This window comes from Lissotriton vulgaris, chromosome 1_1 (assembly GCF_964263255.1).
Source record: "Lissotriton vulgaris chromosome 1_1, aLisVul1.2, whole genome shotgun sequence".
Classification (NCBI taxonomy): Eukaryota; Metazoa; Chordata; class Amphibia; order Caudata; family Salamandridae; genus Lissotriton; species Lissotriton vulgaris.
Window position 1 is genome coordinate 780621747 of NC_141685.1, and position 27643 is coordinate 780649389.

The 27643-nt window shown below is 42.2% G+C and overlaps 1 protein-coding gene across 1 annotated transcript in view; it reads left to right on the top strand.

Annotated features, from left to right (window-relative positions):
• PLA2G4A (phospholipase A2 group IVA) overlaps positions 1–27643 on the top strand; it is an 869302-nt gene that overhangs the window by 263729 nt on the left and 577930 nt on the right. Inside the window, exons 5-6 of the mRNA XM_086956164.1 lie at positions 4175–4288; positions 17209–17246. Of these exons, the coding sequence (XP_086812290.1) occupies positions 4175–4288; positions 17209–17246 (152 nt within the window). The remainder of the gene's footprint in view (positions 1–4174; positions 4289–17208; positions 17247–27643) is intronic.

Consider the following 27643-nt stretch of genomic DNA (forward strand, 5'->3'; position numbering starts at 1 on the left):
TTAAGCAAGCATATCAACTGTCCAACAGCCCCGTGGACCTCTAGCCATCTCCTATAAAACTTCACAATGGTCCAATGTCCTGAGATTGTATTGGCAAGTGGCTTAGGTTGGAGGGAGTTTTCTGTCTTAAATGTTCATTCATTTAGGTGATCTAGTAATTGCTTGGCAAATAACTTTGCTGCTGAGTCCATAAATTATATACATTGGTAGCAAGCCAGATTTGTCCTGCTGCCTTTTTAAAATATTGCTTTGAGTATAGCACCTTTTAAAATGTCTGGCTAAGATGCGGACTTACGCCAAGACTGCGTTGATTCGAATGAGGAGCAGCATCAGTTTGCGTTTTGCTTCATCTGTTCTGATGAGACCACAACTGGGCCAGCTGAGCATCGCTAGCCCCACTTCAAAGGATCCAGGACTATGGGACACCAATTGAGGGTTACAACTCACAGCAGGCAGAATCTAGGTGCAAGGTTCACACTTAAAATCCGACTATACTGAAGTGTAGTTCCTATTTTCCCAATAGGCCCTGCGCATTGGAATAACATAAACAGTAGTATAGACGTAGAAGTGCGGATCTTATAGGTCTCCTCTGACTATGCTAAACTTAATTGGGTTTGTTACCAACTAGCTCAGAGGTCACTGGAAACTTTCTTGACTGGATAGGAAGTGATCAGCTTCCCTGGTACAGACAAGAAGGGATTCAGTTTTCCAACAACCACATAAACATGACAACTTTGCTCCTTAGAATAAGAGTCAATCTCTAGAGTCGTGTGAAACAATAGACAGTTATTTTACTCAGTCAGTTTTGTGCAGATTACTTTCACCAATATGCAGAGAATAGAGAGACGGGCGTTTTCAATAAAAAGGTATTATTTATTGAACAGTCTTTCTTCTCATACAAGAGAAATGAATTGCCACAATTGCAAGACTAGTTATTATAAAAAGTGCGTACAGTAAAATGAGGATTGCGAAATAATACTGTAAAAGCATTGATATGGTTTCTTAGCCATACAATGGTTTAAAATGAATAAACCATATATACATTCATATATACATTAGGCTAACATACTCAACTGGTGCTTCTAACTACGCCTACCCCAGTGTACCTGACCTAAGCCTAATACGTGGAAGGGAGTAAGTAGCAGTTTAAGTTAAGTTGGTTTTGCCAAGGTTTGCTTCAAGAATTCTCTCTAAGGGTTTAGTCAACACCATACCTCTGGAATAGAATGTTGGAGGTCTTGTATCTCCTTCCAGGACTCGATATCCCAGTCACTCGCAAGAGTAGGCTGGAAACGCCGGAGCTGGATTTTCTCGGCAGGAGAAAAGACAGCGTCTCTCTCAGCGCGTCGAGGAGGAGGAGGAGGGGCAGCGTTCGTGGGCAGCTTGTATCTGCTGGGCTTTGCAGGGGGACAGCTGTTCTGCTCCTATGTTCACCACACCATCGTTCTCCGATGTCGTTGAGGCAGCGTTTGCTTAAGGCAACGTTGGTAATATTTATACCTGAAAGGTGCCTTGTTTGACGTAAGTTTTTGGACATAAGACGTCAATAAAGATGTCACTAGGAAGTGATCGTCTCTCAGTGCTCATTAGAGTTCTATTACTAATCAAAACATAGCAAGCGGGGATTTCCCAGGTTGCTGAGGTTTATCTTGTTGAAGAACTCGGAGTGTAATCTAGGAATCTTAGATAGTGGCTTCTGCTGTTTCATTTGCTCTAATGAGCTGCAGAGGAAGCTGCAGAGGAAGAGATTCTGAAATGTGGCTCTGATCGTGTGAGGCCAGAGACGAGTTTCTGAATATTGCATTTGATCGTTTATGCCAATATAGGGGTATGAATGGATTATAGCCGTATAGGGGCATAAGGTCACAGTATTGATCGGGGTCCTAGATTAGAACGCGACAATACAGTTAAAAATGCGTTTAAATTACAATTTCTCAGACACCAAATATGACCTTCCTACCTGTTCTCAATCAAAAGTTAGCACTTATTAAATGTAAAATGAGGTAATCCAATGTTATCCTATGGGAGAGGTAGGCCTCACAGTAGTGAAAAACGAACTGGAGGGTTTATCACTACTAGGGTATGTGAAACTTAAAAGTACATGACCAATCTTTTAATTGCAATGTCCCCTGCCCTATGAGCTGCTTCGTGTCCATCTTAATGGTGACGTATATGTCATAAAAGGGGAGCTAAAGGCTTGGCAAGTGGGCTATTTTGCCAAGTCGAATTGACTGTTTAAAGCTGCATACAAGCTGCATTGGCAGACCAGGGACATGTTTAAGGTGCTTCCTAAGTTGTGATGCAATAAGTGCTGCAGGCCCACTAATAGCATTTGATTTGCAGGCCCTGGTTATATGGTATACCAGTTTACTAGAGACTCAAAGTAAAATAAATATGCCAATTAGTTGTAAGCCAATTTTCCCATGTTTTAGGTAGTGAGCACAAGCACTTTAGCACTGGCTTGCAGTGGTAATGTGCATAGAGTTTTAAGACCAGCAAAAAATGAATTCAGCAAAAATCGGAGGGTCGAAGGTACAACGTTTGGGGGTTGGGGATGACCTTGCAGAGAGCGACAAGTCCCACACTGAGTATTGAAGTAACTTTCCTTTGTCCTGTAAACATATGATCAAGAGTCCAAACTGCAAAACCTCACTTTTCAGATTCTTTTTTCGGTCGCATCCATGCGTCAACATTACTTGATGCTGTTTAGTGTGTGTTTGTCCATAGACTAGTTGTGATAATGATGGCAGTTATTAGCGGGACTTCCACATGTATAATACCATTTAGACCAATCTCAGAATATAGAAGCTTCCTACGTGTTTTGTGCAAATAACTGTTCATGAGACTTCATTGTCTGTGCCTAAATGCTCAAATTTTTGCGATTTTGTGATTGCGAACAGTGCATCCACCAACATATATGCTAGCTCTGGAGTTTATCAGCCAGCTTGTTGCTTTGGACTTTGATCTAACCTTCCGTACAAAAGTGAAGTTTGCAACATTCAGTCATAGAGGTTTGCAGTATTTAATCTGTAGTATGTAATCTGTGAGTCTTTACTTTCATAGTCCTGACAACTAGAATTTCCCAGACCTTGGAGGTTGTAATAACCTTTCCAGACGTGATGCACATTGATCTACCTAGATCTTTCCATCATGATAATGCACAGATTGAAGAGGTCTCAAAGCTATATAGTTCCTCTTATTTTTGCCATTCAGTCTTTTTGATCACATTACCCCTTCTCTGAACTCAGTGATATGGGTGACTTTCGATTAAGCAAAGACCACATTTAGTGCATTCAGCAGAGTATCGGTCAGCTGCATGATATCACCTGTAATTATACCACCCATGCCATTATTTGAGATAAGTGCGGTTCTGCAAAATATGCCTGCTGCCATTGTTTACTGTGAGCTACTTACAAGTGCAAGACCTTTTGACTATGGACCACCCTTGCACATAATATACAGTTTAATACAAGCTTCCTGAAGTTCCATACAGTGATGGAAGTCCAACTGTTTTGAGCAGCACACTGCCAGTAGTCTGATCATCAGACTCTCTAACTTTGAAAATCACACTGTTATTTAGCAGGAGTTGCTTTCTCTGCAGTATTCCTGCTCCTGCAAAGACCAGGATCTGTCCCATTCTGTTGTTTACTACAGTACAACAGGCATTTGCCTTGAATTACATTTGATTGTTGTATCCCATATATTCCTTTCTGCAAATGTGTTTTCAGGAATCTCCTAGATCACCATAAGACTGCACAATAGCCAAAGAAGTACTGGAATGTGGCTAACCATCTAGCTCCCACAATCCTTTAAATGGAATCTTTGGACTATTTCACAACGCAAGTTATTGGTGATACTCCAGAAAAAAGGGTTGTATCATTACTTAGGTGGACCGTAGATTGTCACATTTTAATCCAAACTAAAAGACAACCAGGAAGAGTGTGGTTCAGATGCTCAATTTCTGAAGTTAAATAAACTGTCCTTTTCTGCCCTTGTCGATGAACTGGTGCTTGGTACAAAGCACTCTGGAAAAAGTTTAGAGGATTTGTGCAGTACAATTTATAACAGTAAACAATTCAATTTTTTGCCCAAGATTAAATAAATGTTTACAATAAGGTATGCTAGGAGAAATGTGGTAGAAGACAACCTTATTTTATTAAGCTTTTTTTCTCAGGTCACTTTAATGGATGCAAATTATGTAATGGATGAGACTCTTGGCACAACAACATTTGCGTTATCCTCGATTCCGGAAGGAGAAAAAAAAGTGGTGTCATTCACATTCAATAAGGTAAGAAATTCCGGATCTTAAGTACGTTTGACACCATACACAGCCAGGACTTTGGTGTCCTAAGTTGGTAATGGCAAGGGTCACTGTGTGCAGTTTTTAATGACCCTTTGCAGACTTTGAGTATACTTTTAACTTTGATCTCTATAGTTAAGGTGGCAACTAGAGAATGCAGTTCACTGTTACTAATAGTAAAACAGTATCTGGAAAGGATTTTGTTATTTCTGTGGGTCAGTGTGGCATCTGCAGTGTTTCAAGTCAGTCTTTCCTGTACTTCTGAAATTCTAGCTTCTTATTAAAGTGGGTGCTTATACATCTGTTAGTCAGGGGCCTGCTTTTGAGAGCATTCCACACATGAATTACAAGTCCCATAGTCTACCATGTAATTGATGTCCCTGTCACCACCATGTGGAGCTAGGGGACGTTTGAAAGCCTCTTTAAAAACCCCGGAATCCTTTTTCCAGACGCCAACTTATGTGGACATTCTCAAGACTTCTCATCTGACCAGCTGCTTTCAACCTCTTCTTCCAGATGTGTCAATTTTACACCAAATATTTTTGGGATTTGATTGCAGAATACTATATTAAATTGTATCTCAGTCCCCTGAACTACCTACAGTGTTGCAAAAGAATCTTATGGGAAGCGATAAAACGTACATAACTGGATGGAAAAAGAGAATCAACAGAGGCTGAAGAAATTGGGTGGTGAGATAGAAACTGACTGCTAAGGAAATGAAACACAGACGTGTGAGAAATTGAATGAAATAATTTAGTGAGGGAGGAGTAATATGATTATTGTACATACCTCAATGTTTCTGTTAGCATTTATTTCAGTAGGTACCGTAAATCTGGGCATGATGAATAGAGAAAAACAAGTACAAAATGCAGTTCATTGATTACCACCTATGAAAACAAGCACTGGCGTTGCCAATAGGTCTCGCAGTAGGAAAGTTGGAGCTATTGGTTTTGTAAATGACAAAGCCCTTTATGTATTTAAAATGATAACCAAAGTGAAAGGCATTGTTATTTGCAATTGTAATGACTCCAACTGTCGTACTGCGAGACCTATTGGCAACGTGAGTGGTTTTTCATGTGTGAGTGGCGTTGTGTGTGTGAGTGGCGTTGCGTGTGTGAGTGGCGTTGCGTGTGTGAGTGGCGTTGCGTGTGTGAGTGGCGTTGCGTGTGTGAGTGGCGTTGCGTGTGTGAGTGGCGTTGCGTGTGTGAGTGGCGTTGCGTGTGTGAGTGGCGTTGCGTGTGTGAGTGGCGTTGCATGTGTGAGTGGCGTTGCATGTGTGAGTGGCGTTGCATGTGTGCGTAGTTGAGTGGCGTTGCGTAGTTGAGTGGCGTTGCGTAGTTGAGTGGCGTTGCGTAGTTGAGTGGCGTTGCGTAGTTGAGTGGCGTTGCGTAGTTGAGTGGCGTTGCGTAGTTGAGTGGCGTTGCGTTGTTGCGTGGCGTTGCGTAGTTGCGCGGCGTTGCGTAGTTGAGCGGCGTTGCGTGTAGTTGCGTGGCGTTGCGTAGTTGCGTGGCGTTGCGTAGTTGCGTGGCGTTGCGTAGTTGCGTGGCGTTGCGTAGTTGCGTGGCGTTGCGTAGTTGAGTGGCGTTGCGTAGTTGAGTGGCGTTGCATGTGTGAGTGGCGTTGCATGTGTGAGTGGCGTTGCATGTGTGAGTGGCGTTGCATGTGTGAGTGGCGTTGCGTTGTTGCGTGGCGTTGCGTAGTTGCGTGGCATTGCGGCGTTGCGTAGTTGCGCGGCGTTGCGTAGTTGAGCGGCGTTGCGTAGTTGAGCGGCGTTGCGTAGTTGAGCGGCGTTGCGTAGTTGAGCGGCGTTGCGTAGTTGAGTGGTGTTGCATGTGTGAGTGGCGTTGCGTTGTTGCGTGGCGTTGCGTAGTTGCGTGGCATTGCGGCGTTGCGTAGTTGCGCGGCGTTGCGTAGTTGAGTGGCGTGGCGTAGTTGATTGGCGTTGCGTAGTTGAGTGGCGTTGCGTAGTTGAGTGGCGTTGCGTAGTTGAGTGGCGTTGCGTAGTTGAGTGGCGTTGCGTAGTTGAGTGGCGTTGCGTAGTTGAGTGGCGTTGCGTTGTTGCGTGGCGTTGCGTTGTTGCGTGGCGTTGCGTTGTTGCGTGGCGTTGCGTTGTTGCGTGGCGTTGCGTAGTTGCGTGGCGTTGCGTAGTTGCGTGGCGTTGCGTAGTTGCGTGGCGTTGCATGTGTGAGTGGCGTTGCGTAGTTGCGTGGCGTTGCGTAGTTGCGTGGCGTTGCGTAGTTGCGTGGCGTTGCGGCGTTGCGTAGTTGCGCAGCGTTGCGTAGTTGAGTGGCGTTGCGTAGTTGAGTGGCGTTGCGTAGTTGAGTGGCGTTGCGTAGTTGAGTGGCGCTGTGTAGTTGAGTTGCGTAGTTGCGTGGCGTTGCATGTGTGAGTGCCGTTGCATGTGTGAGTGGCGTTGCGTAGTTGCGTGGCATTGCGGCGTTGCGTAGTTGCGCGGTGTTGCGTAGTTGAGCGGCGTTGCGTAGTTGAGCGGCGTTGCGTAGTTGAGCGGCGTTGCGTAGTTGAGTGGCGTTGCGTAGTTGCGTGGCGTTGCGTAGTTGCGTGGCGTTGCGTAGTTGCGTAGCGTTGCGTGGCGTTGCGTGGTTGAGTGGCGTTGCGTGGTTGAGTGGCGTTGCATGTGTCAGAGGCTAAATGTAGCACAGGGAGACCTCCAGTGGTAAGACAATCAAAAACAACTTAGAAAACATTTGACAGTATGAAGAGATCAAACTCATGAACAAGCGTGATACACCTCAGCTAAAAATCATGATAAATAACAACACACATTAGAAGTGAAACTGCAAGTACAGAAGGACCAGCTTTGCTTGTTTAAAACTCCCACTTCAGGCAGATGAGTGTAATGTGTAAAGCGTCTTGTGCACATGAGCAGATCGGAGTCTGGAAGCAAATACAAAGAAGAGGAATGACTGAGGCGCATTGGTGTGAAGCACATCAAAGGGCTTCTCCTCCCCTAATTAGCCGTTCTGGGGAAACTGAAAGTACGGCCGGCCTGCGGCCGGCCATGAATAATTAGGGGAGGAGAAGCCCTTTGATGTGCTGGGCTGGCTGGCCCTGAATGCGCGTGCATGTTATCACGTGGTTCACGGGCACTGCAAGAAAACCGCGGCTGAAAGCCCTTTGGTTTGAAGAGAAAATAGCCGACTTGAATTCTCCCCATTTCCCATTCCTGCGGAATGGTAAAGGCTCGACCTAAAAAGGCAAGCAAAAGCTTCATGTCTTAATTTAAAGCTGCCATTAAAAAAAACACGACAAAGAATGTGAAAAGGCCTGTTAGAATAACAAATCATTGCTTAATAATTTAAGAAGTATGAGATCTGAGAGAAAACACTAGTGTGACATATTTGGAAAATTCACATTATCCACTTGAAAAAGCCTATTTGCATACAGGCATTACTAATAGGCTGTTATGTGCTGCCCACCATACTCTCACAGGAATACTGCTCACCCTTCACTCGCATAGACAGTCTTTTAATTCTGGTATGCTGAGAATATGAGCAACGACTGAGAAAGTTTGTCAACCTTCTCAGGGTCAGTGGAACATGGGCACAGCCAACAGTGCATGAGAAGAGGAACAAAGTATAAGAGAGGGCCCATATGTCTGAAAGCAAGAAGTGAGATACTCGGAACAAGTGCCAGCAGAATTAGTTTAGCCACTGGTAATCTATGGAGCGAGCCCTCCTGGGAGTTAGATGAAGCGCAGAGAAGTAAATTGAGTTGATGTGAGCTAGAAAATCCAAAATCTGAAAACCATAAAATAACTTTAAATCGGTGCCCAGCCAATGCTTCTTTGGACGTAAAAGCACTATAATTAATCAAGTTAAATACTATGCACAAAATTACAAATATCTTGAAGATTTTGTGGGATTGCAAATGTAACCCCCTCATAAGCCGTCCTTGTAGAATCGTAAGTCGCAAATAACAAGCCACAAAGAAATATCATAGTGGGCAACTAACCCAGTATATCTACTGTGTACCTGTTATCTATGTGGTACCAGGTGACAATTTATGCACTAACTATGAAAAACAACAATATCCATATATGGACTATTGCAACAGAAAATGCTTTTCATGATCAGTAGGGATTAGCCTATAAACTTTATAACTTATTTGCAGTGTAAAATGTGAAGCGTACTGCCTTTTGTCACCACATTTTAAAATAAAGTCTATTGGCTTTAACAAGAGCATAACGTTGACATGGATGGGAGCTCTGCCTAGAGCACTGTAAAGCATTTTAGCATTTTATGCCAACCAAAGTATAGGTTGGCATCACAAGTCTCCCCCTGGGTACACTAACCCTTTACAGTGGTCATATCTAAAAGAGGCCTGGGTACTAAACCCTTTCCTATTACATTTTTCAGACAAATAGTTGAATACGCAAAGCTCCAAACTTCTGGTGCCTTTAATTGGATTTACAGTGTAAAACCCTTTCCAATTGCATTTTTCAGAGGGTTCACAAACAAAAACCCTCTCCTGTTTTTGGCAGATATTTTACAATGTAAATCTGCTTCCTTTCCTGGTTGAGCAGAGGTGTTTGGAGGTCCAAAAGCAGTTGAAAGTTAATAGCCACAATTTTGTTTATGGGGGTCTTACACTTTTAGGGTCCTGCGGCTTCAATACCTCAGATGCTTTGATCCTCAAACTGTATTTCAGTTGCCTCTTTTAACATACTTAAAGGGTAACTAGGCAAAGCAGTCCAAAACTGACTCGGGAAGGTGCTGTTGTCTAAAACTCCATAGCACAGCAACACACAAGATTAACACTCAATATATACGTGTCCCGTCAGTGCTTTTCCTTTAAAGCTGAAAGTTTCTTTAAAACACACACCTGTAAATGCTATAGCCAAAATACAAATATTTACAAGTTTTCAATTAAAATTACAAATTGTAACCTCTCGTGTATGGATCTTGCAGATTTATTAAAATGCAAATCGCATATTCTAAAGGACCATCACAAGGGGTACCGAACTCCGTAAATCTAGTTTGCTACCATTATCAGTGAGGATCTTTGTGACAATTGGAAGAGCAGCAGACTATACTTGTAAAAACCAGTAATGGTCCTATATGGGCATATTGGAACACATGGGGCTTTTCACATAATCAAAAATGTTAGGTGAATATTGTGGTCAAATTAATTGAGGAAGCCTGTTTTCTTTAACCCCTTTAGTGCAGAGTATGACCCTTTGACGTCCTTAGCACTTCCTCTGTCATGCAGAGGACTTCTGATACATACTTCTAACCACAGATTACACTCCGTGTGAACATTATCCCAGGTTTCAGACAGTAATCTGAACCTCAAAGCAGTGCTTTTCTATTTAAGTAGGTGGAGTTGTGTGTCTCCGCACCAACTTCGTTCTGCTCCGGAAGTGACATGTGTTCCTTTCTATGTACCCTTTCAGCTGTGGATCTGGCGCTACTCCATCCTTTGAGTTGTCTCCTAATTTTTTTCCAAGTTTTCACAGTGTGCAAGATATGTCATCTCTGAAAAGACCGGGTTTTCCATCTGTTGCACACAGATGTATGTGACAAATCCCCACATGGTATGGCTTTTGGTGCCTATGATCGGAACATGGGTCAGGAACTGTGATGACTGTGCTCAGATGAACGCAAAGGCTATACTGGACCATGAGGTAAAATTTTCCATCTTCAAAAACTGATAGACTCTGCACTGTGAACATTTGTAGTTAAAAGAACGCTCTAGTTCCCACTCCTGAAGTTCTTGTTGCAGACCTTCATTGCAGTCAAAGTCACTGGGTAAGTCTAAAAATAAACACAAGAAGTCTAAGTGGGAGTCAGACCCCTTCCTACCACTCTCGAACTCCAGAGAAGGAATGAGGGTGTCAGCATGGCTCTCGGTTTCGCTCCTATCCCCACTGGAGCAAATTCTGAACTTGGGCCTGATGCACCCTGACTTTCCAGGTCGGTCTGCAACATTGCAGCAGGTTGAGGCCTTTCATGAGAATATGCTGCAAATATTTGGTACTTTACTAGGTCCTTATGGTGCACTTTCAGGTCTCAAGAATTCGTAGGGGCCTCCAGTCAGACTTCCGCCGCCAGGTCCACCGTTGCTCCATCAGTGCCCTCTAAAGAAGTTATGGGTTCTGATCCAGCTCCAGTGTAGATGTCAGTCCCGGCTTCTCTCCCAGTGCTAATTACCGTTACATTGACGCTAGTTCTGATGTTGCTGATGTTAGAGGAGAAGCCACAACCAGGCGTGCTCTCGAACTAAGAATAAAACTCATCCCAACCGTGACTGGTGCTGTTTCCCGATCTTACTGAAGCGCAATTGCGTTGCAACCCATCTGAGTCAGATACTTTCCCTATACCTCGAGGCAGAGCCCAGGAATTGCACCATATCTTTAGCACTGCGTCAGACAGTGACAATTTTGATGAAGGGGGGGAATTATCTCCCCATATAATGAGGACACTTGTTATGAGGAATTACAAGATGCTAGTGGCCTAGACTCCTCCTCAGATACCGGCCTGGTTTCCCCTCCTGACTCTGCCTCAAAAGAAAACTCCTGCTTCGCTATAGTGATGCGGGGAGGCAACAGAAGTTCTGATTTACAGATACCTACCATGGAGGTAAAGACTAACGTTCTCACAGAAGTCACCCGACCCTGCCAGCCACCTACAGAACCTCTGTATTCCTTAAACAAAGACCTCCTTGCCACCTTTTTTGGCCTCTTTGACAAAACCATGCTATGGATCTCTAGTGAATAAATACAATCATTCTTTGCCATTGAGTGACTCAACCTTTCTTGAACATCACCCTATGCCTGAGAGTTTGGTGTTAAAGGCTTCCACAAGTAAGGTGGATTCCAACACCTTCCCCTCCCCTCTACCGGTTTTTGTGTCAGAATGTGTTGAAAGTTATGAAAAACATATTTTTTGATCTACGAGCCTAGCTCTCCAATCTGTTAACCCCAGCTGCCTTTTAGTGCACTACTCACATGCCCTGTGGGACACGGGGCCCAAATTTTACCAGCCCATCAATCATCGGGCGTCCCTCGCAAAGATGAACTTAACACAGCAACGTTTGTCATCCGCTGTGGCTTACACACAACCGGCTCTTTAGGTCAGGCACTTGGAATAACTGTGGCACATCACCACCAATCCTGGATTAGGTCTACAGGCTTCCCTGGTGATGTCCAGGCATATTTAATGGACCTGCCAATCACTATCTTTTGCCTTTTTGTCAAGACGTTGGATTCAGTCCTGGAATGTTTGAAGAAGGCAAGGCCACAGCACATTCCTTTAATCTGTTCAGCCCACCCACTGTGGCTATGATGGGGGCTTCCCCCAGACCCCACTACCAGTCTAGCAGGTCTCCAAAACTATGGATGGCTGAGGACTCAGCTCACAAAGACAAAACCCAGCGTATCAGGAACTGCATGCAGCTCAGGATCCCGCCACTCTCTTTAGTTTGTCCTTTCTGGCACACAGTCACCCTGTCGGAGGCAGGCTCTGACATTTCTACAACAGGTAGCAAGCCATCTCTGCTCATTTAATCTCCAGTGTGCTGCATCCAAGTGACCACTTCCTCAAAACTGGCTACCACTAGGGAAAACAGGTGTCCATAATGTATCTTTATTTTACCATTTTAAGATGCCCAATACATTGGTTCTCATCCTCGCCATCATTCTGGAACTTTAAAACAACAATAGACTGTACAACAACACAGCCAGATGGACATTTGCTGCTATGTTTAGTTTCTTTTGCATATGCCCGCTGTGTTTAGATGACAGCATGTTTTCTTTTTTCTCTTTGCATTCTCTTACATATGTTGTTGAAGTTGCTTGTGTTTTAATGCGTTTGCATCAGAGGTCAAATGCAAAAATAAGTTGGTGGGTTGATGAATGAAGGCACACAAGGAAACACTAGTGATAGCATGACTGTCTGATTCCTTTTTTACTGCCTAAACCCATCAGTGACACAAAAGGCACACTCACTCATTAGCCAGACCGATTGACATTGCTAATGCTTACTGTTTGTTTTTCCAATTCAGTTTGGGAGAGATCATAATCCTCGATTAAAAGTCAACATATCTTGAGTATGTAGTCCCTTTTTCTTGGGTCAGCTGCAATCTTTCAGTGTTTTTCAGAGACCAGAATCTAATAAGAGGTTAATTCAAATTTCTTTATCACATATTACTGTGATTCGGAACAACGCTGATCACCCTTTGTGTTAGCCGATGACAAATGCTTACCTACTCTGTTTATGGGGGTGGGAGGGTGGTGGTTCTGGTGGTGATGGTTCCGGTGGTGGTGGTTCTGGTGGTGGTGTTGATTCTCCAAAAGTTATTTTGCTCATGCAGGAATCGTTAGTGAACACCCTCTGGCTGCTTTACTGTATTGACTTGGTAACAGTCCTTTACTGCAAGTGTGATGTTGCTGTCTTTATTGGCCTAGGCACTTTCTAATTGCACTGTAGTATCCAATTTATGTGCGTTAGTTACTTGGAATGCGATCATTTTCTACAGGTATGCGGAAACTTGAGCTGCTGATGGAATTGCAGATATATTATGGTGTCTGTGGCTGTAAGCCATGCTGTGTAGGTTTCTTACCAAATTAGGTTTTACCCATGCTCCCATGCAGACCGGTCAGATTTTTGTTTAAAACCTTTCCTTATTAAATGATGCTGTATCTTGGAGCTAAAGCTAGGCACCCGGTGTTTTTTATTTCCTTTCTAAAATCTGATATTTGTTGTCTTGCATTTGTATCATTATGACTTATTCATTTGTGCTCCAACCACATCCAAGTTAGTAGATGGATATGGTTGGAAAGCAGTCTAAAATGGTGGATTGTCATCTTGATTTTTAAATTTTGTGTATGGAGTGCATTACATGGAAATGTGTATGGGTGCTTCATTGCACGAATTCAATGAACTCAATTGTGCCATGGTTTAGTACTTGTGAATGCAGATGGATTCTAGGTGACCATTGGTGTACTGTTACAGTGCTGTTGTGCCCCAGTGGACTTAGTCAAGTAATTCCATGCATATGCATGATCAGGAATGTGGGTATGGCACTCAGGAAGTTTCTTGAACCTCATTCTTAAGGGTTATGAAGTTTCAACCTGCAGAGCAAATTTTCCAGTTTTGTGTAAATCACTTCATGTGTGGTGTAGTTGTGATGTATTTTGAAATGTTGCTTGTTTAGGGATTTTTTATACCTTCCTATGCCCATTGTTCTGTTAAGGAAAAGGATTTTTAATATTTGTTACTCTTTATGCATCATAATGTGAACTTTCGAGCACATTAGACCACCAACAATGGTAGATAAAATGGTTATGGCATTTCTTTGGTTGATCATTCATTCAAAAGATGGGATTTACCACATTCTCGGCTTCCCAGTGAGTTTTGCAGAAACAATTCAATTAGCGGCATAAATAAGGAAAGACTGAAGAAAAATAGAGATGGTAGCTGTTCATTAGTAACTGTTAACCCCTTCCACGCTCATGACGAGCTGGGCTCGTCATGGCGTAGCCTCCTCGCACGCTGATGACGAGCCCAGCTCGTCACGTAAAGTGCGGTTTTAAAAAACTCGGCACAGGAGCGGAATTGCGCTAGCGCGCATGCAGTTAAGCATTAAAATTATGCTAGGCTATCAAAATTGCCTGTTCCACATTCCAGTAATATTGTTGCTTTTTGGAGATAGTCTGCTGCTCTTATAGGCCTGCAGCATGGTGCACAAATGAATCTGTGGGTTTAGTGGAACATGAAGACCCTGTCAGTTGGAATTCCTGACCACCTAATTTATTTATGGTGTATTTTTGAAGTCTGTCTCAGAGAGTACACCTTGGTTTTTGATGTTTTGAGTTGAAGATAGGACAATACCAATTTCTGAGGATCTTGGAAGGGCAGATATTCATCCTTTTACACAGCTCACTTCATTGAATGTGATTGTCCCATTTAGATTGAATACATTTTTGTTCATGTAGAAGTATACATGGTTGAGCCAGTTGAATATAAATATCGGTATCATGGGTGTTCATTTGGAATTGAAGTCTGTGAAATTCAGTTACCCATGCAAGTAAGCACACAACAAGGAACGAAAGAGGTGAGAGAGCAGAGCCTGGAAGGGACTTAAAATTTGGGGATTTAACATCTCCTATCGGGAAATATTGATTACAGTGTAGTAGGACCAATTGATACTACTCCTGGAATGTACATAAGAATTAAAACCATTCCTTTTATTAGAATCTTATTTTGAACAGTGTAACAGGTGATTGAGGTGTCCAAGTGTACAAATAATGTACGGGCAATGGGTGGGGCTTGTACTATGTTTCTCCTACTGTTCGTTCCCCTAATTGACTATAAAACTCTTAGTCATTAGGAACATTATGCCATCCTTTCTCCACCTGTAGCTAGCTGGTTCCTTCCCTTTACAGTGCCTTGCTCGGATTTGAAGAGTCATAATTATTTTGTAGTTCGCCAGAACCTTGCAGTGCTTATTGTTTTTTATCCTGTCTGGAGTAGTGGAAGGATACATTATTTTACAGAGCATGATACCCTTGACAAAGGATGCCGTCACTCGTTCTGTTAGATGTGGAGCAAATGTAGGAAAGGACTAATGCATGCTTCTGGTGAAGGTTTAACTAGTGGATAAGTGGTTTAATGTTGAGAGCTCATCTGGCGACCTTTAATTCCAGAGCTGGTTCCAACTATCGTGGGTTAACTGAAAGAGAATAGTGGGATTTGGCGATATCGACGTTTACGTTGTTCATTATGACTGCTTTTATATTGATTGCTTACTGTGGAACTGAAGAAAAGTTTTAGGCCATCAAGCACTGTTTGGCGGCATTTAGTGCCTCTTTAGGGTCTCTGGGTCCATCAGTTTAGGAAGGAAATCTCCCATCCAGTGGAAGCTTCATTAATGTTGTTCATGTAGTTGGCTCTTTATACTTTTACAACAGTGTACTTTCTTCTCACTATTTTTTTTACACTACCTTGTTTTCTTCCATGTTCCATAAATGGCATCATTCTCTAGTCTCGTGACCACTCTGTTAAGTTAAGCAAATTCTACATTGTAACTTGGTTGGATGTTTTTCTCAGGCTTTCCTCTGCACCGGATTAAAGTATTATATTTTTGAAACATGGTCTGTATCACTTAGCACAGGATATTTAATGTGCCCTCTGGGTTTCTTTTTACATGAGCTTTTCTGAATTGCAGGTATTGATTCTTTGTCTTTTGGAAGTCTATTGCCATCACTTTATTGCCCGTGCTTGGTATGTTTCATGTTGGGAAGGTGGAAAGAGATCATGAAGTTATCCAACTAATGCCTAGGTTCACTAGGATGAATTTATGCTTGGCTTAGTCTACTGCCAGGCTAAAGACTGGGGCTTACAGTTTTCTTCCTAATTGCGTGCTATATTTATCCATGCAAAGTTGAAATTAAAATTCATCAAAATGTTTTGTTCCTGTAGTTCTAAGTTTAATATATTCTCCATTAGGATAAATTAGAGTGGATTTTGCAAGTAGCATCTATACGTCTGAATGAGCACCTGAGAGTGTCATGTAACTGTTGAATTTAGGTCACCATAGTGAATTGTCTTCACTCCCGTGAAAGACAGAGCTGTGTTGTGTGTTCAATTAAGGAGGGAGATATTTTGCATTGTGTGCCTCTGGATACCCGGTGCTTCCTTGCTGTAAGGTGCGGAACGTGAAAAATCATGGTGATATGTGTACAAGAATAAGTGTGTGGAATTGGTAAGTAGTGCAGCTGGAGAGTGGTGATTGAGCATGAAGGTAATGTGCTGCTCCGATGCATATTTATACCTACCTACTGTACATGGGGTAAAGAAGCTACCATTCTGGACCCGAGTGTGTCCTTCCACCTTAATCAAATACCCATTGTCTTTATTGCAAAGGATTGCCTGTTTATTAATTAATGAACGGTATCAAAATGGTTTTTCACAAGGACTACGTGATAGTTTGTTGCTCACTTACCATCTCACTTACTGCTTTTCAGTAATGTGAGGGTACTTTCATTGCATTTTACTACAGTAGGCCTGACTACATTGCACCCTTTTCATATAAACATTTCTTATAGTATACAAAATCGCTTTATGTGGAGAGATCGTGGTGAAGTCCCTCCTCAAAGAGAACAGGAACCTGTTCCCTGTCCTTAACAAATATGGTGAAAATGATTTTTTTGCAACCTCTTTGACAGCCTCCTTCATGTGAAGCTCTCATAACCTGATCTCAACCTCACCACACCTCCCTCTTGTGCAATCTTGTGTTCCTGACTAGGGGATACAGTCAGTCACAACATTCCATTCAAGTCAGATAAGCCGCTCCCTCTTTGAGAAGCCTTGCCAGAGCTCAGTCTAGCCGGAAAGACCAGCTCCGATGGGCACATTCTCCATAACCGATTTAATTTTTCATTTGTGTTATACCCCAACGGAATTCCAAACCATGCCTTTGGTGTTCTGATATTCATGTTTCATTTAGATAGGAAGCCGGAAGTGAGAAATCTCAGATACCCTCTTTAACGGCAAAGGGTGATCAGCGAAGAGTCAGAATTGATTTACAAGGCAAATTAAAATTCTGTTTTGCTGCTTTGGGTACGTGGATCATGCCTTCACCCGATTCCTTAGTACAAAGAACGTGGTGAAAAGCATTAAGAAACCAACCATGATTCTAGTAACCTTTCTCTTTCCTTATAAATATTTGTCTTCTTTTACTTTTTACATTTATCTTCTAGATTTTATAAGTTACAATCTCTTACTTTGGAAGAACAACACATGCACACCTAACATATTAGCTTAGAAACTTTATTGAGAGCCATTGTTATGGTTTCTAAAGATCTATTGTGTATTTTCTGAATTGTTGTCTTATTTTCTGTACAGCATTCCCAATAAAATGTGAACTATTTTCCTTACCACTTCTAGATCACAGAAATGTTTCTGGAGGTGTCCCTCGAAATTTGGTATGTATTTCCTCTCCGTCACTTTAGTCTTTTATTAGATTTTGCTTTAGTGTTCCTTATTGGCATATGAAGCTGTAGTTTTAAAAATCATTATGATCAGTGCAGTCGGAGCTCCAAAATCACATTTTATTTGAAATGAAAGGGTTTTATTTATTAGATTTGTGTACGATATTACAATTTATCCGGCTTTTCTGGTGGCCAAACAAATGGTTAATTATTGAAAGCACCTGAAACTGTTGGTTTCTTGCAGGCTTGACTGTGCATGATTTACAGAGACTGACATTCAATATGGAAGTGTCTAGAGGAACAAACAGCAGGGCTGTGTAGCTTTTCCGTGCAATTTGGTGAAATGGGATGAGCTTCATGGGGAGCATCAATTCGAGCTTTCACTCATTAGTGGGATTACTGCATGTGTGATTTTGTTGTTTTTTTGGAGGGAAATGTTTTGAACCAAATGAGGGCTCTGGTTGCTTTACTGCTGAGACCAGTCTGTGCATAATGACCAGGTGATAGACCGTGTCAAAATCCTAGGGTAAGTTGAGGGTTGACTAAACTACCATATCACTCATCAAGCAACTGCAGTAGATCTTTCAAAAATACAAAAAGCAGACAGACCTCTGTACTTTTGAGTTCTTTGACACCACATTTGGGTTAAGATTGAACAATGGTGTGGGTCGAAACTGGATTGCTGCTTTCTAGACTGCAGCCATCTCTCTGCCTGTGATCACCAGTGGAAGATCGGTTGATAAGTGGCAAAGATAATCAGCTATATGATGACTTTTCTCTGCAGTGGGATTTTAGTGTCTTTCTCACGACTGTCTAGGCCCTTTCCTTCCCAAGAAAAGTTTGGTATTCATGCCTTTTATAAGATCAAACTAAGAATCAGTTCATATGGCGATTGTTGGCCTTCCAGTTAGGCAAACATTGCAAAATGATTCTCGTTATACTTTCTCTAAACATCAGAAGAGATGGCCATGTGAAGGAACCTAGTGAATGTTAGGTTTGGCTTGGAGGTTGTTGAGTATAGGTTGACCATGGTAAGCTATTACCTGCTACAGATTATCATTAATGTTGGCAGCAAATTATTTTTCGTATCTTTGTAGAATTCATGAGGTTTCTGAAATCCTCAAGTGAATGAAAAATTAGATGGCTTTTTGAATGTTATTAAAAGTAAATTTATTTTTACTTCGTGCTTCATGGAGCGGTCTATTTGCTCTATACAAATTAATGATGTCCATTGAAATGAAACATGCTGGTTAGACCGTGGGAGAATGAAATGCTGATGTGGCAGTGCTGGGTGCAAATGTATATCATGTAGGTCACATTAGATGTAAAACGTGAGTGTTTAATAGTTAACCATATGTTACAGAGCTCTGGTGTCAATTTTTGCTTGGGTACAAATGTGAGTGTTGACGTGAGATCACGGCCTTGTACAAACATCTGTGTTCTATTAATCTCTCAGATTCCTTTATAATATCCTCAACCGAGTTGGCTGCAGCAGCTAATTGATTAAACACATGGTCCAATACCAGACTTGTGCTAAAAGATTAACCTACGGAGCCATCCAGACATGTTACCTTTTTTGTTTTAACAAAGTGTGTTAATTTTATTTGTAAATTAGTTACGAATTGAATAAATTCAATACCGCATGGCGATCTATGTCGGGTCTTTCTATACATCTTGCATTGTCACTCGATCCAGTATAAATGTAAACACTCAAGGACTTCCACTAAGAAGCCATTCGAGTGTAAGAGGATAAAGGCAACAGCTAGCAAACACAATCAGAAACAGAATGACGTAACAAAGGTCTAGGTTTACAGTACTTTAAATGTAAAGATGGTGCTTAATTATAGTGGTTGTTCCCCCATCACTGTGCCATCCCACTCAGAAAACATCCAGTTATTTCCCATGTTGACAGCACATCAGTAGGTCCTGTTAGAAACTACAGGCTGAAAGGGGGATGCCATCTGATTTCTTAATGAATTCCAGTAGGGCCCTGCCCGTGCTACAAACGAGGCCCTTGTACACGTTCTTGTAACTATTGTGTGTTTTTGAAAAAGATGTATAACTCACCTAAAGACCAGTGTGTAACATACATCTCCACAAAGGCAATGCCTGTGTTTTCTGGACTTCCATCCCCTTGGCTTTCCTTTATTAGATCAATATTGGAGCTAGATCTGTAAATTTACATGTATATTTGCTCAACAGACACATCTCAAAGGAAACAGTGATTTGGGCACATGAAGATGCTCTGATTTGTGACCACATCTCTTTTCTGAAATTTGCTAGCTCGGAGCTCTCCAGGCTCGTGTGAAACCTGGCTGCCTTACAGGAATGGCATCTAGGGCAGTTGACTGGATCAGTGCCAAATATCGTATCCAGTGTTCTAGGGGCAAGGTATGTGCTGGCATAGAGGGGACTGCTTTAGACTGGATCACATCCTACCTTTGAAACAGAACTAATGTCATCCATACCCCACCTTTCTCGTCCAAACCGTACTCCACAAAACCTGGGGTCCCTCCAGGATGATCATCTCACCCATGCTTTTCAACATCTAAATAAAGTCATTACCGGTACTGATCAATCAATTTCACCTCACGTGCTATATCTATGCAGATGACACACAAATACTTCTGGAATGCCCCAAAGACATTGGAAACTCACCAATTTTCAGTTGTCTCAGAGCAGTGAATCAATGGATGGCTTGGAGTCATCTCAAATTGAATGCTTCCAAAACGGAAATACTCAATGGTGGCGATTGGTAACATTATGACCCGCTTGCCGCCTGGCCTGATGAACTGGGATCACCGCCTAAAATATCGAAGGAAGTGGGAAACCTTGGAATGACAATGGACTCCAAGCTATTGATGAATGCCCAAGTGGACAAACGAGAGACATAAAAAACTTCAAGATAGACGAAATATATCCTTATTTAAAGGACGATTTTTTTACCACCAATAATCCCAACTCATTGAATTTGCAGTATCGAGGTAGGTCTAGAAACAAATTTATAACTTGGTCAGATACTTCATCGGATTCCAGCCAAGGATCAAACAGTGGCTACTTTCCCTACCCACAATATCCTAGATCTGGACCTCCTTTTCTCAACAGAGGAAGGTTCAGACCTTGGAGAGGGGGACCGATATGGCGGGGGTACAATTACCAAGGAGATGTATACCCACCACAGATGGCCTTCCAATCGGGAGACCAATATCAAACTCAGGAAACAGAACCCTTTCGAACCAGGAAGAAGACCTACAGGCGATAATACTGCACACTCAGGACGAAACAATAAGAGAGATGATTCCAATTTACAATCTGTCCAATCATATTTTGTCAGAACATGAAATATCAATTTTATCCAAAGGTTTGACATTTGTCCCTACAAGATTACAAAATCCTATTGATACTAAGATTGAAGTTTTGGCCTTTCTAAGAAAGATAAGATTGAAAGCATTCTTTTTAGAACATGAGAGCCAACAAACACTTAACATCAGTGGACTCACGAACAAATCGAAATTTATACCTGAAAGCATCTTGTTACCTCCAGAAATTTTAGTATTTGAAAATCATGTACTTACAGATTTGGATTTACTCCAAAATAAAAAATGCTTCTACAAAACCAACTGTAGCAAACTAGAAATGCTTGCACTTAAAAATCTTGCCCAAAACATGAATATAACCGTGAAACCCGCAGACAAGGGGGGTGGAATAGTTCTGTGGGATACTGTGAAATATGAACAAGAGATTTATAACCAACTCTCTAACCTGTTATTCTACAGAGAATTAGATGTCAATCCCACCATACGACTTAAAGAACAAATTAGAAATATTACTCAAGGAGGCTTGGACTCCGGTTGGTTATGTAAGAATGAGTTTGAGTTTTTGAATAGTGAGCATAACAAAATTCCAAACATATATGTTTTGCCAAAAATTCATAAATCCCTTACGGTTCCTCCAGGGAGACCCATTGTGGCAGCGTGTGGCTCCCTGTTGGAACCGTTGGCACAATATGTTGACGTATTTTTATTCCCATTGGTGAAGGAAATACCGTCATATATAAGAGATACAATGGATTTGATATCAAAGGTGGAGGGGTTGGACTTTGATCCTACGAAACAGCTACTCTCCACCTTTGATATTGAATCATTATACACAAATATACCGCAGGAAGAGGCTCTGAGTGTGTGTGAGTTTGCCTTGGATTCGAGACAACGTCCCCATCAAGTGCCGACCGAATTTATTGTTCAACTGGCTAGGATCTGTTTAAAAACTAATTTCTTTAATTTTAAAGAAAAGTTATACCTTCAGATCTCAGGAGTCGCGATGGGTTGCAGCTTTTCACCGGAAATTGCGAATTTAGTTATGGATCAGTTTGAAAAGAGATGGATATATAGCGACACCAACCCATTTAAACATCTATGTGGGCTCTGGTGTCGCTATATAGATGATATCTTCATGATTTGGAATGGGGACCCAGGACAATTGACCGAGTTCCACACTTGGTTGAATAACAGAACCCAAGAGTTCAAATTTACGGTATCTAGTGATCCCTTGAAAATAAATTTTTTAGATGTCTATATCGAACATGAGGAAGGGAAATTGATTGTCGGTTTATACACTAAACCGACGGATCGAAATACTTTACTTCATTTTAGTAGCGGACATCCTAGGTCACTGAAAGAAAATTTGCCTTATGGGCAGTTTCTTCGTATTCGAAGAAATTGTAGTAATAAAGATCAATACTTTCTACATGCGAACCATCTTAAAGAGAAATTGATTTCTCGCGGATACCTTAAGAGACTAACTAAAGTGGCACTTAAGAGAGCATGGTATACGCCCCGTGAGACTTTATTGACACCAAAAATCAAAGAGCAGAATGAAATTCCATTAACTTGTGTGCTGACATATGACCCGAGAGCTAACAAAGTGAAAAAGATAATTCAAAAGAATTGGAAACTACTAGGGGCTATTGAGATACCTAAACCGCTTTTTGCTTTTAAGAAGGGCTCAAATGTGCGCAATCAATTGGTAAGAGCTAAAAGTAATCCCACCAAACCAGCATCTACTACTATTAGGGATTTACTTAAATTACCCCCAATCGTTGGCCATTTCAGATGCCATAACTGCGTGGCGTGTGAGATGACAGATGATTCGAAAGAGGTTAAGATTAATGGATACACACACATTCAAAAGCATTTTTCTAACTGCAATACAAAAAACTTGCTTTATTGTATCATGTGTCCATGTAATCGCTTTTACATTGGACAGACGACTCAAGCTGTTAAGGCGAGAGTCTTACAGCATAAATCTAGAATTAAATGTTTGACTATAGGGGCTCCTTTGGTCAACCATTACCAGACATTTAACCACTCATTTAATGACATACACTGGTCGGTATTATGTGTGGTTACAAACAGAAATAAAACAGACACTGAAACTAAATTGAACCAATTGGAGGCAAGACTCATTGAGAAGTACCAAACCTCTAAAACTGGATTGATCGATAGAGATGAAATGTGGTCCCTGATATGTTGATAGTCCTTAAGGGAGAGCTTTCCTATAAGCTCAGCTATATAGGAGGAAGAGTACCATGAGGTGTTTTTGTGTACGTTCTGAATGAGATAATGGATTTGATAACCATCATGCCAATTGAGTGTATATATTTTATGTTATGTGTTTTTAATGAAATACTACAGTAAATAATCGTTGTAATAACAATTGAGGTTATAGATTGTAAGAGGGGTACGGTCTCACACGGGTGATTATGTGTAAAAAAAATTTGGGATAATTTGGTGCAGCAATAGTTGTATTTAATGAATATTCTGCTGCTATCACAATTGCTCTTTCCTTTTTATTTTTTGTACTTTAATTTTATTTTATTTTATTTATTCTATGCATGCCCTTTATTTATTATTTAGGCTGGGTATAGCCACGTTGGCTGTTTAATTGAACATTAAGTAGGTTCTGTTTATCTAAGTAGTGACGAGAGTTTCGCGCTGAATGGCGGCCATCCTAGTTTGGGTTCATTGCTTTAGGCGTTAGTTCCTCTTCGCTTGCGTCACTCTGAATTTGGCGCGGAGATGCGCGTTAGGCAGCCGTAGCGGTAGTTCCTGGGAGACTGTGAGGAACGAGTCTATAGATAATAGCTGGCGTGACTCGGAAATGCTGGACGTTTATTATGACCTGATCTTCGCCCAGACTGGAACATCGGAACAAATCACGCATTTGAATGCCAGGTACATTTCCTATTTGGTGTTTAGCATTACGTGTTGCCGATTGAATGCTTCAATCAGTTTCGAGTTGGCAGTAGGCTCTCACACACCGCCAATGATTGTGGCGAGATGGATGTGTTGAGGACTCGTTGGTAGATTAGATACCTTATGTAGAAACCTGTATGTGTTTGTATTGCTTGCAAAGTAAATGGGAAAGAGGGACTTACTAATACGAATCATGTACAATGTGACACTGTGATTTTAATGTCGAAAGTGCCAGTTTGGACGGGACGTTAATTGGATACAAACATGAATACGAATTGTCACGACACATAAGTAAATGGCCCTAGGGCGATTAACTGGGATTGATGGTATCCTGTGGTTTTGATTCAGTTAGATTTATTATTTCTATTGTGTACACATTGATATTGCAGGTTGTTTCGCAAATATGAAAAATTGTCAAATGAGATGCTTGGTGTGATATACCATAGCGAAGACGATTTTTGACTATAGACTGGGATTAGCTACCGGTTTTGAATGTGGTAAGTGACGCAATAAGTCTCATGGAAGGTGTGCTTGGTTTGACTATTGAAATAGTGCATGGCTATATGGTGGTTTCAGGTTATAAGGAAAAGTGAGACTAGAGATTTGGTCGTTTGTACTTATGAATGGACTCACTTGGTGGAGGTTTTTTACTATAATCACGTTTTTCTATATTCACATTTGATTTTGGTGTGATACTGATTAAGAGACCCCAACCTCAGGGAAGATCTTCTCCCTCTAGAATGGTAGTGGCCCCCTTGGGTACCTGTGTCCGTGAATACATATGTCATGATAATGTGATCAATTTTAGTGAATATGTATTGTTATTTTTTGATTTTTGTCTTAGGTAAAGCACTGCTTGTTTTGTTTGCCCATTGTCCTGATGAGGCCTGAAACTGTTTGACAGGCCGAAACGCGTCGACAGTTTATTATTGATCTCGACACACTTTGTTTGACTTGGAAGTAATATGGGATATATGCCCGAGGAGTTGGAGTGACTTGAGAAGCCATAAAAACATTGAGTTGTGCTTCACTGACTCCTAAATACAATTGTGGTGTTCGAAAAAGGAATTAAGGTTACAAGAGACATTACCAATTTTCCTTATTTGTAAGCTATTGGGCTTCAGACATAACCCATGGATTAAGGGTCAACAATTGGATAATCTTATTTGTTATTTGTTTTTTGCTTGTATGTCCTGTTGAGAATTGCTTGACACAAGAGAATAGATATTGTGTGATTTCTTGATGTGTATGATTACAATACTAAAGATCTCTACAAAATTTTGAAAAGATTACTAAAAAGATAAATGATATCACTTATGTGTTTTGTGAGAAAATTAACCATAAGATGAACATAAAAGTAGTAAATTGGATTTAGTCACTGGAAATGTGTATAGTGGAGAGGGATAATTGATGGTATCCTTGTCATTAAATACTTACGTTTAAATTAAACACCATTGGCATCACCTGTATTTTGCAAGTGGACAAAATAGCAAGATCAAGCTGTTTTACTATAACAACTCTTAGACTAATCTTCCCCCATTTGGGATTTCCACACAAGGTCCAAGCTACCATCTCCCTTGTTCTATCCAAACTCTGACCTGCTTTGGAGATGAAGTAAATCCAAAGACCATGCTAGCAGCATTCACAGATATTTCCCTGACCTTAAATAAAATCCTAGAATGTAACAGAAGACCGTCAGCCTGCAAACAGTTTAAGTGGTTCAATAACGATTGTTCAAAGAGTCATAAAAAGCTTGCTGAAGCCCTAAACAGAAACCCAGAGCTCTAGCACAGGTGAGAGCCTGCAGATCTCAGTATAAACAAAGCGTAGAAATTCGTAGGGGTAGGGAGTCTGTTAGGAAGAAGGGATGAAGCGAGCGCTACAAAAAATATCAGCCTTTTCTGGAAGACCATCGCCCCCTTCTTTCAAGATAACCACAATAATACTACTGACGCCACAATTTCTTCAAATAAGTGAGTTTCACATTTCCAGGAAATCTACAACAATGAGGGGGGGCTGTCTGACACTGTTGACAGTGGTCTTCACATAAAGAGGGCTGCGAGAAAACCAGACCCACCGACAACTAAGAAAGTCACAAAGGCCCTAGATTTAGCAAAGAAAAATAAGGCGGTTGGTCCTGACTGTATACTGGCGGACCTCTTCCTGCCTAAACCTGCCCTTTTGCTCCCAATTTTAATGAACATTCTATGCTGTGTCACAGTTGAGGGCCCCCGCCTCATGGTCAACAGCAATCATTATTCCCATTTTTAGGTCTCGTGTTGCGTACTGCGCACATGCGCAGTCGAGCTCGCGAGATTTGATGTTTTTGGAGAACTTAACTAGCGAGGGTTAAGCCCTGCCCCTCTTCTCCATTGGCTGGCCTCCTAAACGGTGTCCAGCCATTGGAGAAGAGGTCCTAGTGACGTTCTTCTTTCTCTTTAAGCCCTGTGCTTTTCAGACTCGGGGGGGCCTGTTTTTGACTGTTGTTTCTTTCATTCTTTGATGTTTTTAGGTCTCCGCCTACGGAAGTCGAGCTGGCAAAGACCTAAAAACATCAAAGGATGTAAACAACAGTCAAAAACACGCCCCCAGTCTGAAAAGGACGGGGCTTACAGACAAAAGGCTGTGTGCAAACATCATGTGCAAAGTTGGGAACTCGCCTGTTGCAGCAGCGGGTCTTTAGCTGCAGGCCGGGGTTTGCACTGAGTGGGGGGTCACTTCTCCAGCGCAGCGGTCTCCCGGTGTAGCCCGGATCTTACATGCGTGTAGACTCCGTCTGCCCCTGGGTCTCATCGGCACTGTAGCGGCGTGGGGCAGGTCCAGGATATAGTTAAGAATTGATGCAGTGTGTCTCATGCTGGCACCGGTCTCATCGATCCGCTTGCACTATCGATGTCTGGATGTTCGAGGAGTGAGGCATGGCAGGGCAGGTGGCTCGGGGCACAGCCGTGCGCGCGGGTTCCTTTAATTAAAGGGGCACTGTCTACTCTCGCCCCGTTTCATCATTGTCCGAGGCCTTGCCTTCACATAGGGTTTGTAAAGACTCTACACCATTTATGATCTACACGTTGAAGGTCTCATGCCCCGCGGTGCCTTGTGCATATTGTCCTGTGTGTAAAAGTGTACATTCATTACTCCTTGTGGCCTTCGGCTTCTCGGCGCTGCAACATATGTCCTTGGTGTGTCTAGGTGGTTGAAAAGTGGCGTCACCTGCACCATTCTTGTTTTCTTTTTAGGTCTGCTTGTAAAGCTGCAGCCATTTGACAAGCCAGCAGGCATTGCTAGGTGTACAGAACGAAGGACCGGAAGTAAGCACGCGCAGCACAGGATCCGCACCGTTTACTTTGTGAGAGATTCCAGAGGGGCTTTATTTTGTTTTTGCCACACGCGCTGACACGATGATGTATGTGTAAGTGACGTCAAAACCCGAGCTCGCGTGCTCCGCAACTACTAGAGTGGGATTCCATTCACTGAAATGACAGGAGAGTAGTGAGGGGTACTGAATGACACAGAATATGTAATAGAATTTTTGCTTTCCCACGAAGCAGCTCCTTCAGGGAAGGCGCAATTCAGCATTTCTTTCTTCGTGGGTGGACTTTGTCTGACACTAGTGGTTAGAGATCCCCCACGGAAAGAGAAATTAAAGTACAAAACATCATAAGGAATAATAGATGGGAGGTCGATAATTCAGCATTAGTGAATTTTGGAACTAAAAGCCTGAATGAAAAGCCCCGGCAAAAGATGCAATGTGATCCGCGTCCCACATGAGCATTCTATTTTTACCCGGGTGTCTCAAGAAGAGTTTAAACCGGCAACCGATCGCGCACACCGGCACCACAGCGCACAGAGGGGGTGGGGGAAACAGACCGGGACCCGAGGGGCCGGAGCCCCGCGGCGAACAGCAGCATGGAGCGCTGCGGAGGCGGCACGCGAGCCGAGACAGCAGGAAGTGAGTGCTCGGGCAGGAGCCGTCACACCGAGCCGCACACACTGACCGGCGCCTTATGAGTGCTGGGATGCCCCACGAGGCACGGGAGATGGGTGGCTGGTCGGGGGATCCAACAAGGCCAGCTCAAGGGTGAGGGAGTTGTCAGGGGGTGCTGAGGCACACCTCGGGGTCAAGGGGTGTCAGGGGCA